This window comes from Ambystoma mexicanum, chromosome 11 (assembly GCF_040938575.1).
Source record: "Ambystoma mexicanum isolate Mex_15411 chromosome 11, UKY_AmexF1_1, whole genome shotgun sequence".
Classification (NCBI taxonomy): domain Eukaryota; kingdom Metazoa; phylum Chordata; class Amphibia; order Caudata; family Ambystomatidae; genus Ambystoma; species Ambystoma mexicanum.
The window spans coordinates 428,360,866-428,375,404 of record NC_090934.1 but is presented as its reverse complement, the minus strand read 5'-3'; the positions used below and the strand labels follow the sequence as shown (position 1 = coordinate 428,375,404).

At 45.6% G+C, this 14,539-nt stretch overlaps 1 protein-coding gene across 2 annotated transcripts in view; it reads left to right on the top strand.

Annotated features, from left to right (window-relative positions):
- CRY2 (cryptochrome circadian regulator 2) overlaps nt 1-14,539 on the top strand; it is a 190,919-nt gene that overhangs the window by 147,727 nt on the left and 28,653 nt on the right. For both annotated transcript variants that reach the window (XM_069623255.1, XM_069623256.1), the window contains exons 9-10: nt 5,944-6,146; nt 12,246-12,329. In XM_069623255.1, the coding sequence (XP_069479356.1) occupies nt 5,944-6,146; nt 12,246-12,329 (287 nt within the window). The remainder of the gene's footprint in view (nt 1-5,943; nt 6,147-12,245; nt 12,330-14,539) is intronic.

Below are 14,539 nucleotides of genomic sequence, written 5' to 3'. Positions count from 1 at the left end.
TCACCTGCTACTTGATAAGGACCACATGTGGTTCTGGGGCAGATCTCACACTTCTTATAGATTCCTATGTGGGGACTGTGCTGTGGACTATTGTGATTATCCTGAACTGACATACCACTCAGGGAGTTGAAAATACACTCACTTGACTACCCCTCTACTGCGTAAGTGACTTACTGTTCTGATGCTGGCTGTACACAGTGGACTGCTTGGTTAGGATACCCACCATCCTCAAGGTGCCCTCCTCTTCTACCAGAAACCCTTGTTTCCTGCGCAGGATGATCAAAGGAGGTTCAAAAAACGAACTCTCCATGAGCCAATATACCAATTTCGCTCCTAAACTACCGACCACTGTCGGGGCGACTGCTGACATGTAATCATAATCTGCTCCAGCGGAACGCACTGAATCTCAATGCATGATGGCATGCATGCAAGAGGGGTTTGCTGCAGTGCACAGCAAGCTCGACGACATTACCAACACTATTGGCTCCATAAATGCAGGCATGGAAAAAACAGACAAGTGCCTAATGGAGGCTGGGACAAGGGTGAGCACAATAGAAGATGATGTGTCCCCATTGAAGGCGGATAGGGCGACACTCTCCAAGTGAGTATTCCAAGTAGAGAAAAAGAACGATGATTGAGAATTGCGGTCCCGTCACAATAATATACGCATTATCGGCATCCCCAAGAGCAGCACCGAAACCTCCCTAGAACTGTGGATAGAAGCCACCCTCCTGCCACTACTGGGTAACCCAGCATTAGCACTGCAGTTTGCAATTGAATGTGCCCAAAGATCCCTAGCTCTTAAACTTAAACCTGGAGCGCCTCCATGGCCGATTATTACCTGCATCCTAATTACCGAGATTGAGATGCCATTCTCTGTGCAGCCTGTGAACAAGGAGACCTTATGCTGGGGTCTAGTAGGGTGCACATTTTCCTGACTTCTGAGTGGCTGTGCAGCAAGAGAGAAAAACTTTCCCGGCGGTACAAAAACGGTTGTGTGACAGTGAATTGAAATATGCAATGTTATATCCCGCCAAACTACGTATAGAATGGAACAACCAGACTTATTTCTTCACGTTACCTGGCGAGGCCATGACGTTTCTTTATGAGAATTTACCGACGTCCTGAAACTAGATCAAGACCGCCAGTTGTTATTTGCTGGAGGTTGCTTATTCCTTTTCGCCCTCGTACTTACCGTATGTTTTTCTGCGTGGAATACTTAGCACTCCCCCGTCTTTTCTATGACACTAAGAGGCGACACTTTTTTCCCTACTGCACTGCATTTGGTGGCAGACTTGCAGCCCTCTCTGTATACATTAGTCTAAGAAGTATGTGAATACTTAGCCTTTTCTGTACCTAAGTCCGGTGGTAGCCCGGGTTGACCCGTACACCAGCTTCCCCCATGCAATGTTGAATTAATGGTTGGGGATGTTTTATATGGGTTATAACCCCAGTTTTGAGGGGGATGCAGTAGAGGGAGGAGGTGGGATGTTGGGGTTGTTAAAACAGCACTTGGAGCACACTATATTCGCAGTGGGGGGAACAGCAGGCCTTGGAAGAGGACCGTGGGTGGTGGGGTGGCTAAATCTGTACATGAGCGGTGATAATGTTCTTCGACTTGTACCGGGATGGGAGACATAACATGCCTTAGTTGGAATATACGTGGCTTATGCAACCCAATTAAACGATGGAACATACACTTTTATGCTGAAAGACATAAAGCTAAAATCAAGTATTTGCAAGAGACTCATCTGCTTTTGGTGGTATGTAAGGGATTTGCCAGGAATTCGGGTGGGATCCACTTCTAAACTTCATAGTCCACGCAATCCAGGGGAGTTATGACCCCTGTGCACAGTTCCCTCCCATTCTGTTGCAAACATGTGGATGTGGACCCTCCGGGGAGGTATGTCTTGGTATATGGGTCTCTGGCGGGGAGAGAAATGTTATTAATGAACATTTATGGTCCTAATGTAGATGACTCCCAGTTTTATGCTGAGATTATTGATAAACGGACCCGGTATCTGCTGATCCCTATATTGTGTGGGGGGATTTCAACACCATTCTTGACCTGCAGTTAGACAGATCCACCCACGCACAGAGGGCTCTTAACGCGGGCAGCTTCTACCATTAAGGAGGGCAGGCACTCTCTCGGGTTTGTGGATGCCTGGAGAACACTGCATGCTGATGACCGCTCTTATTCTTTTTATTCATCGGTTCATGATTCCTTCCCCTGTAGTGATGTGTGGTTCATTTCCGATGCGTTGCTAGGAGGGGTTAAGGAAACCTGTATACTCCCCTACACCTACTCTGACCATTCTCCAGTTAGCATCTCCCTAACATTATCTGTACCCCCCAGGCCATGTAGCAACTGGCGCTTTAAGTCACTGGCGCTACAAGATGTGGCATTTGCATCCACTATGGATGATCATGTGAAACTGTCTTTCGAAACCAACCTTGGCTCAGTGTCCTTGACCAGCACAGTCTAGGAAGCCTTCAAAGTCTACATCAGGGGGATTGCGATGTCTACAGAGTTCAGTGTCCTCAAGGTAATTCGATGTGATATAGCACCTTGTGAGGGTAGCTTGAGGGAACTGGAGCGTGACCTGGCAAAAGATCCCTGTACGGCCTCAATGGCACAGATTAAAGAGGCCATTGATGCCTTTCGGATGCACGTTGAGTGGAAAGTTTGCTTTTTGATGCCCCATTGTCGGCTCGGTAGAATGGGGAGGGGGACAGACCAGGTGAACTGCTCGCCCCTATGTGGCACGTTAGGAGAAAGTTAGTGGGTGCATTCCAACCATAGCTGATGCTTTGGGTAACTTAGCACATTCACCAGTGGCCATTAATGAGCTGTTTGCTGGTTTTTATGCGGACCTCTATGCTAATAAAGATACACGCGCACCAGAGGACATTGATACTTTTCTCGCTAATCTACCACTCAGTCAGCTTTCACAAGATGCTAGGGCCCTTCTGGATCTCCCGATCTCTTTGTCCGATATCCAGGCGATTGACACCTACCAGCGGGGAAGGCTCCTGGCACTGACGGCCTTACAGTGGAATTTTATAAACTCTACAAGGAGAAACTGTCCCCCTACCTTTTGCAGTTGTGGCGAGAATCGCTAGCATCTCAGATGCTCCCTAGCAGTATGCAAGAAGCTCTTATTACGGTTCTGCTTAAACCAGATAAGCCTGCAGACCAGTGCGGCTCCTACTGACCCCTCTCCTTAATACAGATATAAAAATATTTGTGAAGATACTAGCCACTCGACTGATGCTGTTTATGTCATAGATTATTCAGCCAGACCAGTCGGGGTTCATCCCCGGAAGGTCCACGGCACTAAATGCACAGTGTCTTAAATATACTGGCAGAGATAGATCCGGTTGCTGCTGCGCTTGACATTCAAAAGGCGTTTGACTCTGTGTCTTGGCGATTTATGTATACAGTACTGTCAAAATGAGGGCTTGGTAATGGGTTTCTTGTGGCTTTATGCCTCCTGTATGCATCACCGACGGCCAGGGTCAGTACCGATGGGTTACTTTCCTCGCAATTCACGATAGGCAGAGCCAGCTCTCAGGATTGCCCCCCATCGCCTTTAATATTCACTATTATTATTGAACCCTTAGCAGACTTGATACGACTCAAACACAGACACCAGGGTATCAGGGTGGCTGGGGAACCGCAGATCATTTCCCTGTATGCGGATGATGCGTTGATATACATATGGATCCCCCTTTTACACTTAAAGCCCATCATGCATGATATTCTAGACCTCAGAGAGGTTACTGGCCTCCGGGTGAATTGTAGCAAATCAGAACTTTTCCCCCCTTATGGATGTTACCACCCCACCTCAGGACCTACTGGGATTTAGGTGGGCCCCGTTGACCATACACTACCTGGGGGTGACAGTCGCTAGACACGGCCCCACGCTGCATGATCATAAATAAGATGGATATATTATAAAACCTTGAAGTAGACTTTTAATGAGCTGGTGGTTCGGCGACATTAGTTTGGTTTCTTCAAATTAGTTTTGCCTATAGAGCTAGCGTCTGTTTTCCATGCTTTGAATGTTATTTCTTTTTCTGTTGCGTTCTTTCTGAGCATTGTGGTGAAAAAAGCCCAATAAATCACCAAGAGATAATTGATTGTATTGGTGCTCAAACATGAGACATGCGCCAGTAAGTCTTAAACAAAATGCAGTATTTATATTTGATACATTTTGTTATGCCTATGCTGGATATATGACGCAATTGCGGGCTAAGCTGGCGGCCTGGTCCCATCTCCCCATTACTATTGTTGGTAAAATAGCACTTCTTAAAATTAACATACTCCCTAAGCTTCTCTATCTCTTTAGATTAGTATTCTCTCATTGCCGTATGTAGATACTGGTTCACGTGGGGTATGGACGCAACACAGGTTTCACATGTTAGGGTCCTTGTATTTAGAAGGTAACTTCATCCAAGCCACTGACATCCCTGGGCTGGAGTGACGTAGAATCACAGTGGCCACAATATGCTGGGTTGTGCAGGGCATGCAAGAGACTGTGGAGCTGTTTCCCGGTAGAACCTGAGTGTAATGCACCGCTGGGGTTTGTTTTAACGGCGAGCGCCAGTCGTGGCCTAGGGTCGTCTCTATATCATTTAATTCGGGTCCACTCACCCACACATACCACAACGCTCGTGCTAAATGGACAGTAGCCCTCGAATTGGACGTCACAGATGATCTCTGGTCTGATATGCGTGCACAGAATCGCAAAATGTTGCATAACTCTAGATCTCAGCTAATACAACTGAAAATGTTACATCATTGTCATTACACACCAGGCAGGCTGTGTTTATTTTCTAATGATGGAACCGGGGCATGCCCGTGATGTAACTCTGCTAATGCTAAATACTTTCATATGATATGGGACTGCCCAGAGCTCACGCCATTTTGGAACGATGTGTTTGCAATGTTGTCGGAAATCACGGGGAGGAATGTTGATCCCCTACCACTGCCATGTTTATTTCACATTTTTGATTCACATTTTGGCTGCTTGAGTACATTTGTACGGCTGTGAATCCTCCTTGCTAAACATTGTATTTTGCTATGCTGAATGAGTACGAAAACCCCTAACAAGTTTTCACTGGCTGAGAGACATTGTGTGGACTAACGATATGGAGGAGCAATGGGCACATGTGCAGCCAGAGGCATCTCGCACAAGAGATATATATATGGAGTCTACTCAAAATGTACCCTTTGCGCACGTCTTCGTCGTTTGACGTGGCTCCAGACACCTAGTTGGTATACATTTTAACCAACCTATTGCTAATGACGCTGTGTAGTAGCTGTATCTGACCATTTCTCTGTAAACTCATGGTACATCCTGCTGTAACGAGTGGTACCCAGACCCAGGTCCCGGTGACCCTTCTTTTCTACTGTTATTAAAATCCTTCTGTATTGTGACTTGTGCTACCAAGTGTGCTAATAAAGAAAGTTCTTTTTTAAAAAATGGATATTTCAGTCTATCTTGTTACTCCATATTTGACTATGCCCACTCTTGTTTAGAAAGATCAACGTCTGTTAAACCTACTTTCCTCAAGTTTGTGTTTCTGCCGGTTGCACACGTTTAAGTTCAGTGCGGGGCCTGCACTATAATAAAGGTTGTGTGTGAAGTTAAAGAGACATCTCTCTTCACTACGACAAGAGAGTTAATTTAGTATGTAAATCTACAATGTCTGAAGTGTTGAGACATGACTGGCGCCATACATTGCTAGCCCTCCATGCAGAGCAGACCCCTGATATATCAGTCCATGATATAGCCATCACCTGCTCGCACTTTTGGGCCCCCTTCCACACAGCTCTTAACCTAACTATTTCAATTTAAGTATTTTGAAGCATGGTTAATATAAGTGTAATATGAAAGCTTTATGTGTGCTTAACTGTCTACTTAATCCTCTGTTAAGGCGCTACCTGCCAAAACTGAAGGCCTACCCCGCAAGGTACATCTATGAACCCTGGAATGCTCCCGAGGCTGTGCAGAAAGCAGCCAAGTGCATCATTGGGGTAGACTACCCCAAACCCATCGTCAACCACGCAGAGGCAAGCAGGCTGAACATTGAGCGCATGAAGCAGATTTACCAGCAGCTGTCTCGGTATCGTGGCCTCTGTAAGTACAATTCCTGCGGATTTTGCCCCTCTAAAGAGGCTGACTTTCATTGACATACTATTGCTCTGGTTCATGTTCACATGAGGATCTCTCACACTTCTCCTGGATATAATTATTGGGATCTCTTGTCGTGTCACCTGACTCCTGAGGTTTGCCTTATGGGGGGGAGATGTAGGGCTGTCACCAAGATGGAGAGTTTATAACCAGGGGACGCAAGTTCTATCGGGGAGTTACCCCTGCAACAGGACTACATGTCCCAGGATGCACATTTCCAAATAGTATGGAGAACCTTATACATCACTAGATATTCGAGAATATACACTGGCTCCGTATGGAGGACCACTGATAACAGTGCATCTGGCAAATCACTTTAAAGTCCCTGCACATAGAGCTGATCTTTATTCCCATGTTTCCCAAATCTCCCTAAAATACTTTTCTCATCTTACTGACATCCTCTCCAAATGTCCCTCTGGGCCCCGGCTCCCTGCTTAATCAAGCTTATGTCTTTTATGTCCTTTATGCCTGCTAATGCCATAAAAAATATTTTCCAGTCTTCAAAGTGTGTGGATATTTGCACATGCAACCATACTGCCCTATGCCAGAGTATGAAGTGACAAATCTCCCTGCAGTGCTGGGAGGGTTTCTGAGCACAGGGGTAGGGGGGGAATGGGGTTCCTTTACAATGATTGCAGGTGCTCGTTGTTAGGTGTGGCTGGCTTTGACAACATTGGAACGAAGGAAATGGAAAATAGTGCAAGTGGAAAAAAGAGAAGTAAACGATGCCTATGATGGCTCACACCACGCTCTATGTGAACAAGCAAGTGGGAGCACACACCCGCCAGCTGTGTTCCTTGGTCCAGAAGCTCTGGAAATGGGCAATTGCTTGCCGTATAGCAGTCTTGGCAGCGCGCCTGGCTGGCATGGGCAACTCCAGGGTGGACTCTCTCCCTGAGCAGATAAACACATACCCTCCACAGGATTGGGAGCCACCCTATCGGGCTGTAGTCGCCAACAAGAGCTGGGCTGTCCACCACGGGATCGTCATCATAAAGCATAACTGTTAGAATTATCCCTGCGGGTCCAGCGGAATCAGACGCCTCTAAACAAAGTTGCGAAAAAAGAAAGAATACATACAGAACTTGCATGTTATTATTTTCACGTTTTATCTCGTTTTTTTGTTGCTAAATATATCCATAAAGAGAAAACGCTCTGAACAGGTACCATTTTCTGCTAAGGCTTCCAGTCAGCTCGCTATGATTCACTGTACCAAGTTCAGACCCTGATTGGCCTAATAGCAGCCCAGAGCAGAGCCTTTTTGTCTGCTCTTTCTCCCTTAATAGTATTTTTTCTGCAGAGAAGACAATTTATATCAACATGTTCCAGTTCAAAGCAGCCCACTGATCTCTCTGGTCATTCTTCAGGTGTGTTGAACGTTGTAACTAATAAAAACAGACGATGTGACAAAGATTTATTACAAGAAGAAACACGGAGGGACAGGGTCCAGGCCACTGTCCCGAAAAGCCTGATTGATGGGGCATTGAACAATGCATACAGCAGTCTACTTGCCAGGACTGCAAAGAGTCATACTTCCTTAACAAAGCTCCTTGAGGGAAACACAAAGACATTGGGCCTCGTTACAACCCTGCGGGTCCGGTAACAACGGTGCCAGTAGGCTTGCCGGGACAATTGTTACCGGACCGGCAGACTACAAGTTTGCGGGCCGGATGCCCTCCCACCCGCCACGTCTGACCTGGCGGGCGGAACGGCACCCGCTCGCAGACTTTCACGGTAGCACCGGCACCGTTATGAACTCCCCATTCCCATTGAGACCTATGGGACTCAAATGGGAATGGGGAGTAGTGATTCCCCATTGCCAGGCGCTGGAAAAAATACACAACTCCGGCGGCAGCCTGTCGTTTTTACTGGCACGGCTACTGCCAGAGTTGTAATGAGACCCATTGCATATAACCTTTTATGCGGACTACAGAGTTGCAGAGATAGAGCTTATCGCTAAGATGGAGCAGAGAGTGTGCAACCAGGTTCCGAGACATAGAATGATTGGGAATAAATACCCATTTCAGTCTCTGGCCAGGGACATTTCTGAATGCCCTTCAGACCATTCCCTGTAACCGGAGGCTTATACAGAAGTTCTGGAGTTCCCATGCAGAATGATCCTGATAGCCCCAGCATTTCAGAGGTAAGCATGCTCCACAGATCTCCCCTTACCAGTGCTTCAACATCAGTGAGTACCTTGCAGACTGGACTTACTGAGCAGGTTGGAGGGCAATATCTGAAATAAACATGTTGGTTCCATGTGTTTTCCCCCCAGGCCGTTTCTGCAGAAATCCAGATTCCTAGGTCTGGCTTTGGCACTGTGGGGAGACACTTTGCATGGGCCACCACCCAACTCGCCTATTTCATATGGCAAATGCCCACACAACATCCGGTCTACAGCCCCGCTCCTATGCCCTATCCTCCCTATCTCCTCTTGCCTCCCGCCCCCCACCGCCATCCATTTCCTCTGCACCCGAACACGCCCCTCCCACCCAACCATCAACCTCGCCCCCATACCACCGCTTAACTTGTTGGCCCGTCGCCACTTCTGGTTCTGTGCAACCATGCGCCAATTTGAGCCTGTGCTGTCCCCGACAGGCTGCCTGCCGTTCAGAAACTTTTTTTAATCAAAAGTGGGCGATTCCCAAATGTCCATTCTTTCAACTTAACAGCTTGGATCTTGAGATCTTTCAGTGTTGGCATCTGAAATTGCCAATGTCTGCATGAGTATTATACAAGAAGCGAACATGTTGTACAGTTGTAATGATTAAGCTTTCAAATGAATAATGTATTGCCTTTCAGTTATCCAGGAAGGGCATAACCTATTGATGTGTCGGGAAGAAACGATCTTACCTTATTTCTGCATCTGGCAAAACCAGGTGGATCAGAGTATTTCTGCAAAATCAGCATTCAGAAAGTTTGCAGGCGATTGTCTTTCTTATTCAAGTGGTTAAAGATTTCATAAAGAAAACATTTAGTCTCCAAAAAGATCATGTACAATTTCATGAGAACAAAATGTCGTTCTCACAATGTTAATGTGTCCTCTCTTTGAACCCATACACAAGCCGAACAAACATACACGTTTCCTTTCCTCTTAGCAATTACATTTGTGATGGTGGGGAATGAGTTGCAAACATTGTTCAGCAACAAATCATTTATGGTTTCTCCCAAGGACAAAATAGCCATGCATACACTTTCTTCCCTTTCTTTCTTCCATTCTGCCGCACCTACAAAACCAAGAAGCCAGCCAGAGAACACGGGTAGCTGAAGGCAAGGCCACCCACTTGCACACATCTGCAACCATACACCACTCCCAATGATAGACAGCACAAAACCTCTGCCATTAGAATGCAATGATCCCCCATGACATAAATGTGGTTTTGCTTCACACATAATAAGTTCTACTACTCTCGCATACTTTCTTGTCAACTTCAAAGCACTCATCCACCTGCCAGCTCGATATGGGTAGCTAGAAGGAACCTGGCTACCCCTACCCAACGTCGATTTGGCCAAAATGCACACACACATTCTAAACTCCTCTGATCAATTTTCCCAAGGGCGTTCAACTACAGCGCTTTGAGGCCATACCAATGCATAAATGCACTATACAAATGACAAATTACATTACATTAAATCAAACATGACATCAGGTATGCAAATAGAGCATCAGTCTATTTACCTACCTTCTTTCCAACTTGGACCTCTCCAATAGAGCAGCCTTTGTATACATTGGATGTGATGAGAGCATTAAAGTATTACTTAGACATGGTCACATATGTGCATTCTTCTAAGCGACTCTGTTATGCATGCAACACCTGGGAGAGGTACCCCAGCGTCAAAGCAAATGCTAGCAAGGTATATCTTTTTCTGTATTTGCCCTTTGTATAATAGGTACTAACAGGCAAACCCAAGGCTCACTCTAGGAGAGGTAAGTCAGTCACTGTGTGCTTGTTAAGGAATGTTCCCATTGCAGAGATAGCAGAGTTGAACATTGAACTCATGTACTCATTGTTTGAGTGAGTTCTGTAGCACTACGGGTCAATGTAAAGCTCTGTGAATGATACATGCTAAGTCAGCCCGACATTGATCTATCATTTCATTCTAAGGCTTTTCTAGGCTTTTCTAGGTGTAGTTTTCTCCAGCCCTCCCATTAATGACCTCTGTTTGAAGGTCACATAATAAAGTTAAAAGGGGCAGACTTGTGGTGAATGGGGACACTTTTAATAGGACAGAGACAGGCAAAAAGTTAATTTTAGCACATGTATGGGATGGAAGCTTATGTTCTGGATATAGCCATTGTATTAAAAGTCCTTCAGAAATGTGTAGTTGTAGTCTCTTTGGCTCGTAACTCCTAGGGGACAAATTGGAAAACTGTATCATTGCTTAATTATTCTTAAAACAAAATGATTCGGCCAATGCATCTCACATATTCTTCGATTTAGTAAAAGATATTGATAATATGTGGTGTTGCGTGATCACTCCGCAGCAGGCACATGTCTAGATGATTGGCACTGAGCATTTTGTGGCCCAAAAAGCAGAAACTTGGTCATTGATAATTTGTGATGTACTTCTTTTCGGCAAAGGCTACATCATTCTCCACCTAAAGAAGCCTTTCATAACCTGGTTGTGGCTTAGGCTCCTATTTGATTTGATTTGATTTGATTTGATTTGATTTGATTTGATTTGTAAAGCGCAAAAAACCAGGCCCAGGGGCATCCGGGCGCATACTCTTAAACATGTTACAAAAAGCAGTAGTTACAGAAGTTACAAAATATACAGCATATATACATGTACATACTCTTAAACATGTTACAAAAAGCAGTAGTTACAGTGAGTTACAAAAATATACAGCATATATACATGTACCGAAGGGTACCATTAACAGTGTATAATACAGGGACAGAGCAGAGAGAAAATGTATATTCAGTTCTGTACCCCACATGGAGTCTGGACTGTGTCAAGGTCTCATGAGACTTGGGAGAGCAACCATGTTTTAGCATTGTTCTTGAAGGAGTGGAATGATGGTTCAATTCTGATAGGTGTGGGCAAGGTGTTCCAGAGTTTGGAGGCCAGGACGGGGAAGCTCACCCCACCAGCTTTTTGGAGTTTGCATCTAGGCACGATGAGGCTGTGAGTTTGGGCTGCTCTGGTAGGTCGAGTGGAGGTGTGGCGTGAGAAGCGAGTGGACAGGTAAGGTGGGGCGTTGTTGTTCCTAGGTTTCAAGTAAACAGAAAAATAGTTTCCTGATTTTGTCACCCTTGGTGCCATTTCACCTGAACACACAAAGGCTAAGACCGCTAATGGCAGATGAATTCTGCTGTGTGTCTCCAATGCCTACATATTGCTTTGGGTTTCAGGGAGACTTAATGCTCCTTCCACCATATCTAAGGCAGTGTCTGTAGCTTTTCAGAGGCAAAGATCTGCCTTTTGCAGATGATGTGGCCAGGAAGTTCTGTGCAGCTTGTTCACCTGAATCCTGTTAGCATATGATGTCTCCACCATCGGGTAAACATACCAGAGCCATGCTACATCCAACACACTAATGATACCAATGAAATGGAAGTTACTGTGGCAACTCCACTTACAGGCATGGGAGGTGCTCATTCTGGAGGAAGGGAGTCACTGACAACTAGATCAAACGTGCTGAAAAATGTGAAAAAGAAAGGAGGGTGCTGGGGGAACGATGGATGCCTCACAGCAATTCCTCATTTGTAAAAATGAGACAATTGACCCCTCCTACGTTCCAGCCGCATTGCCCCTAAATGCTTGCCTTTGGTGATTGAAACAGGTTCTCCATCATTGGTTCTTCTATAGATTACTAGACTTAAGTGTGTAACAACTGTTACCTGGCGATGGCATCAAGATCTTTGCCTAAAGCTCGGAAATGTTTCAAGGAAATGTGAAAATCTATGGACTTTTGGATTACTGGCGAGCCACATGCTGGTCCATAACCTCTTAATTTGTCATAATTCATTTGCATGGAAAATGAATCACCTGGTCACAGCTTTGAAATACATCATAGACCATCGTCCTCTTTTCTTTCAGGTATGTTGGCTTCAGTCCCTTCTTGTGTCGAAGATCTCAGCTCACCCATCCCTGACCTCGGCCCAGAAAACAGTTCAAGCATAAGTAAGTACCATCTCCTTCACAAGAATATGCACACTTGGCAGGTGTGTTTTTAAGAGGGCATTTATATATTGTGTAATTGAGGTAATAAGCATTACTTCCATTTCACTGTGAAAAAGACATGTTATGGAAATGTAAGTAGCAGTGCCAACAGGCTACCATGGCGGGCACAGGGTGAAGTGAACAGGATGATGCCATCAGCAGGGTGCTTATAATGCAGTCACCGATTGAAGAGCCTGGCCCAGAAGCCATCAAACTGATGCTGTTTCACTGAACACATCATTCTTGGTTTCAGTGTAGGTTTGACTCTACTTACGTCGACATGGAAACAATGATTGCAGTAAGTAGGCGAAGACAAACACTTTTAGTACAAATTGGTATTGTCTCACGTGTTGATGTGTGACATGGATCCAGAAATGGTTGAGTTGCAACAATTTTAATGTTAAATCGAACAACGTAAGAGACAGGTTTATATGCATATTCCTAATGTTCAGAAGAAAACGTCCTTGCATGTATTGTCCGTAATACTACAGTGCTTAATTTGTAAAAAATAAATAAGTGCCAAGGCCTAGAAAATGTTGGCCCGCTAATGCCAGACCCAGCAGCACCGCCCATAGTGTGGGTGGCCAGGCTCAGTGCTAGATCGGCCCACCACCAGCCCATCACACTGCTGCTGATGTTCCCTGTCACATGTTCCAAGAACAAGTCGTGTCAAGAAAAAGGCAAGCTGCAAAAAAGTCGCTGAAGAATGGAGTAGGATTCACCACGTCTTTTGAAATTTGATGGGCCACAAAGCCCTTAATTAGTTAAAGGAACACGTTTTTCTCTCTCTCTCTCTCTCTCTCTCTCTCTCTCTCTCTCTCTCTCTCTTTCCCTCCCTGTGTATCTGTCCATCCCTTCTCTCGTTGTCAAGGTCTTGCTCTCTGCTTTTCCCTCGCATTCTTTCTCTTTCTTTGTCTCTCTCTCTCTCTCTCTCTCTCTCTCTCTCTCTCTCTCTCTCTCTCTCTCTCTCTCTCTCTCTCCCTCCCTGTGTATCTGTCTATCACCTCTCTTGCTGTCACGGTCTTGCTCTCTGCTTTTCCCTCACATTCTCTCTCTCTCTCTCTCTCTCCCTCCCTGTGTATCTGTCTATCCCCTCTCTTGCTGTCACGGTCTTGCTCTCTGCTTTTCCCTCACATTCTCTCTCTCTCTCTCTCTCTCTCTCTCTCTCTCTCTCTATGTATCTCTTCTGTCTCTCTATCCCCCTCTCTCTGCTATCTATCTCTCTCACCTCTCTGTCTTTCTCTCTCTCTTCTTTCTCGCCACCTCTCTCTCTCCCTCGCATTCTCTCTCTATCGCTCTTTCTGTCTCTCTTTCTATCCCCCTCTGTTGTCTATCTCTCTCGCTGCCTATCTCTCTCTGTATCGCTCTTCCTGTCTCTCTCTCTTGGTATGTGTCTCCACTTTTCATATCTCTCTCTCGACACCCCATTCTCTCTCTTTTCCCTCCCACTATCTCTCGCTGTATCGATCCCTCTATCTTTGTGTTATCCGTTTCTCTCTTCCCCCTCTCCCTTTTTCTCCTGTTCTCCCTCATACTTTCTCATTCTATGGTATCTATCTATTGATCTATCTACATTTCAGCTCCTTTTCTGCCCTTCCTTCTAGATTCCAAGACTATCATATCCTCCTTTACTCCGTGTCACCATGCCCTCTCTCCCTTCCCACCATCTCTACATCTATATATTTATGAACGAAACCAAAATGGGCCATTTCTCACAAATTGATCACATTAACAAAAACTCAAATTCCTTATAACTGCACGTCTTATGCCACCTGGCCTGTGATATTTTTGTATGCAGAAACGCACAGCTGTGTAAGGATTGTAGTCCACAGTAGATGCACTACGAGGAAAGACGCCCCCTCCCCAGGGCCCATGGGGGTGTGTCGTGTGTCCTTACACCGCGCACTACTAGGGACAGTCCACCTGCCTCGAGACAACAGAGGCTGAAGTTGGGAGACTGAGAATCAGACATACGGACATGCACGCACCTGTCTGTGTTTTAAGTCAGGACATCCACAAGAAGCCTTGCAGACACAAAACGCTACAAATGCAGCACCCAAAAATAACACTGTCTTACATTGTGTAAATGCCATGCCCATTTTAGGCGGTATTTCTATGTATCTGCAAGGGGTTTTGGGGGGGTTGCGGGTGGGAGGGCAGCCTCACCCCTC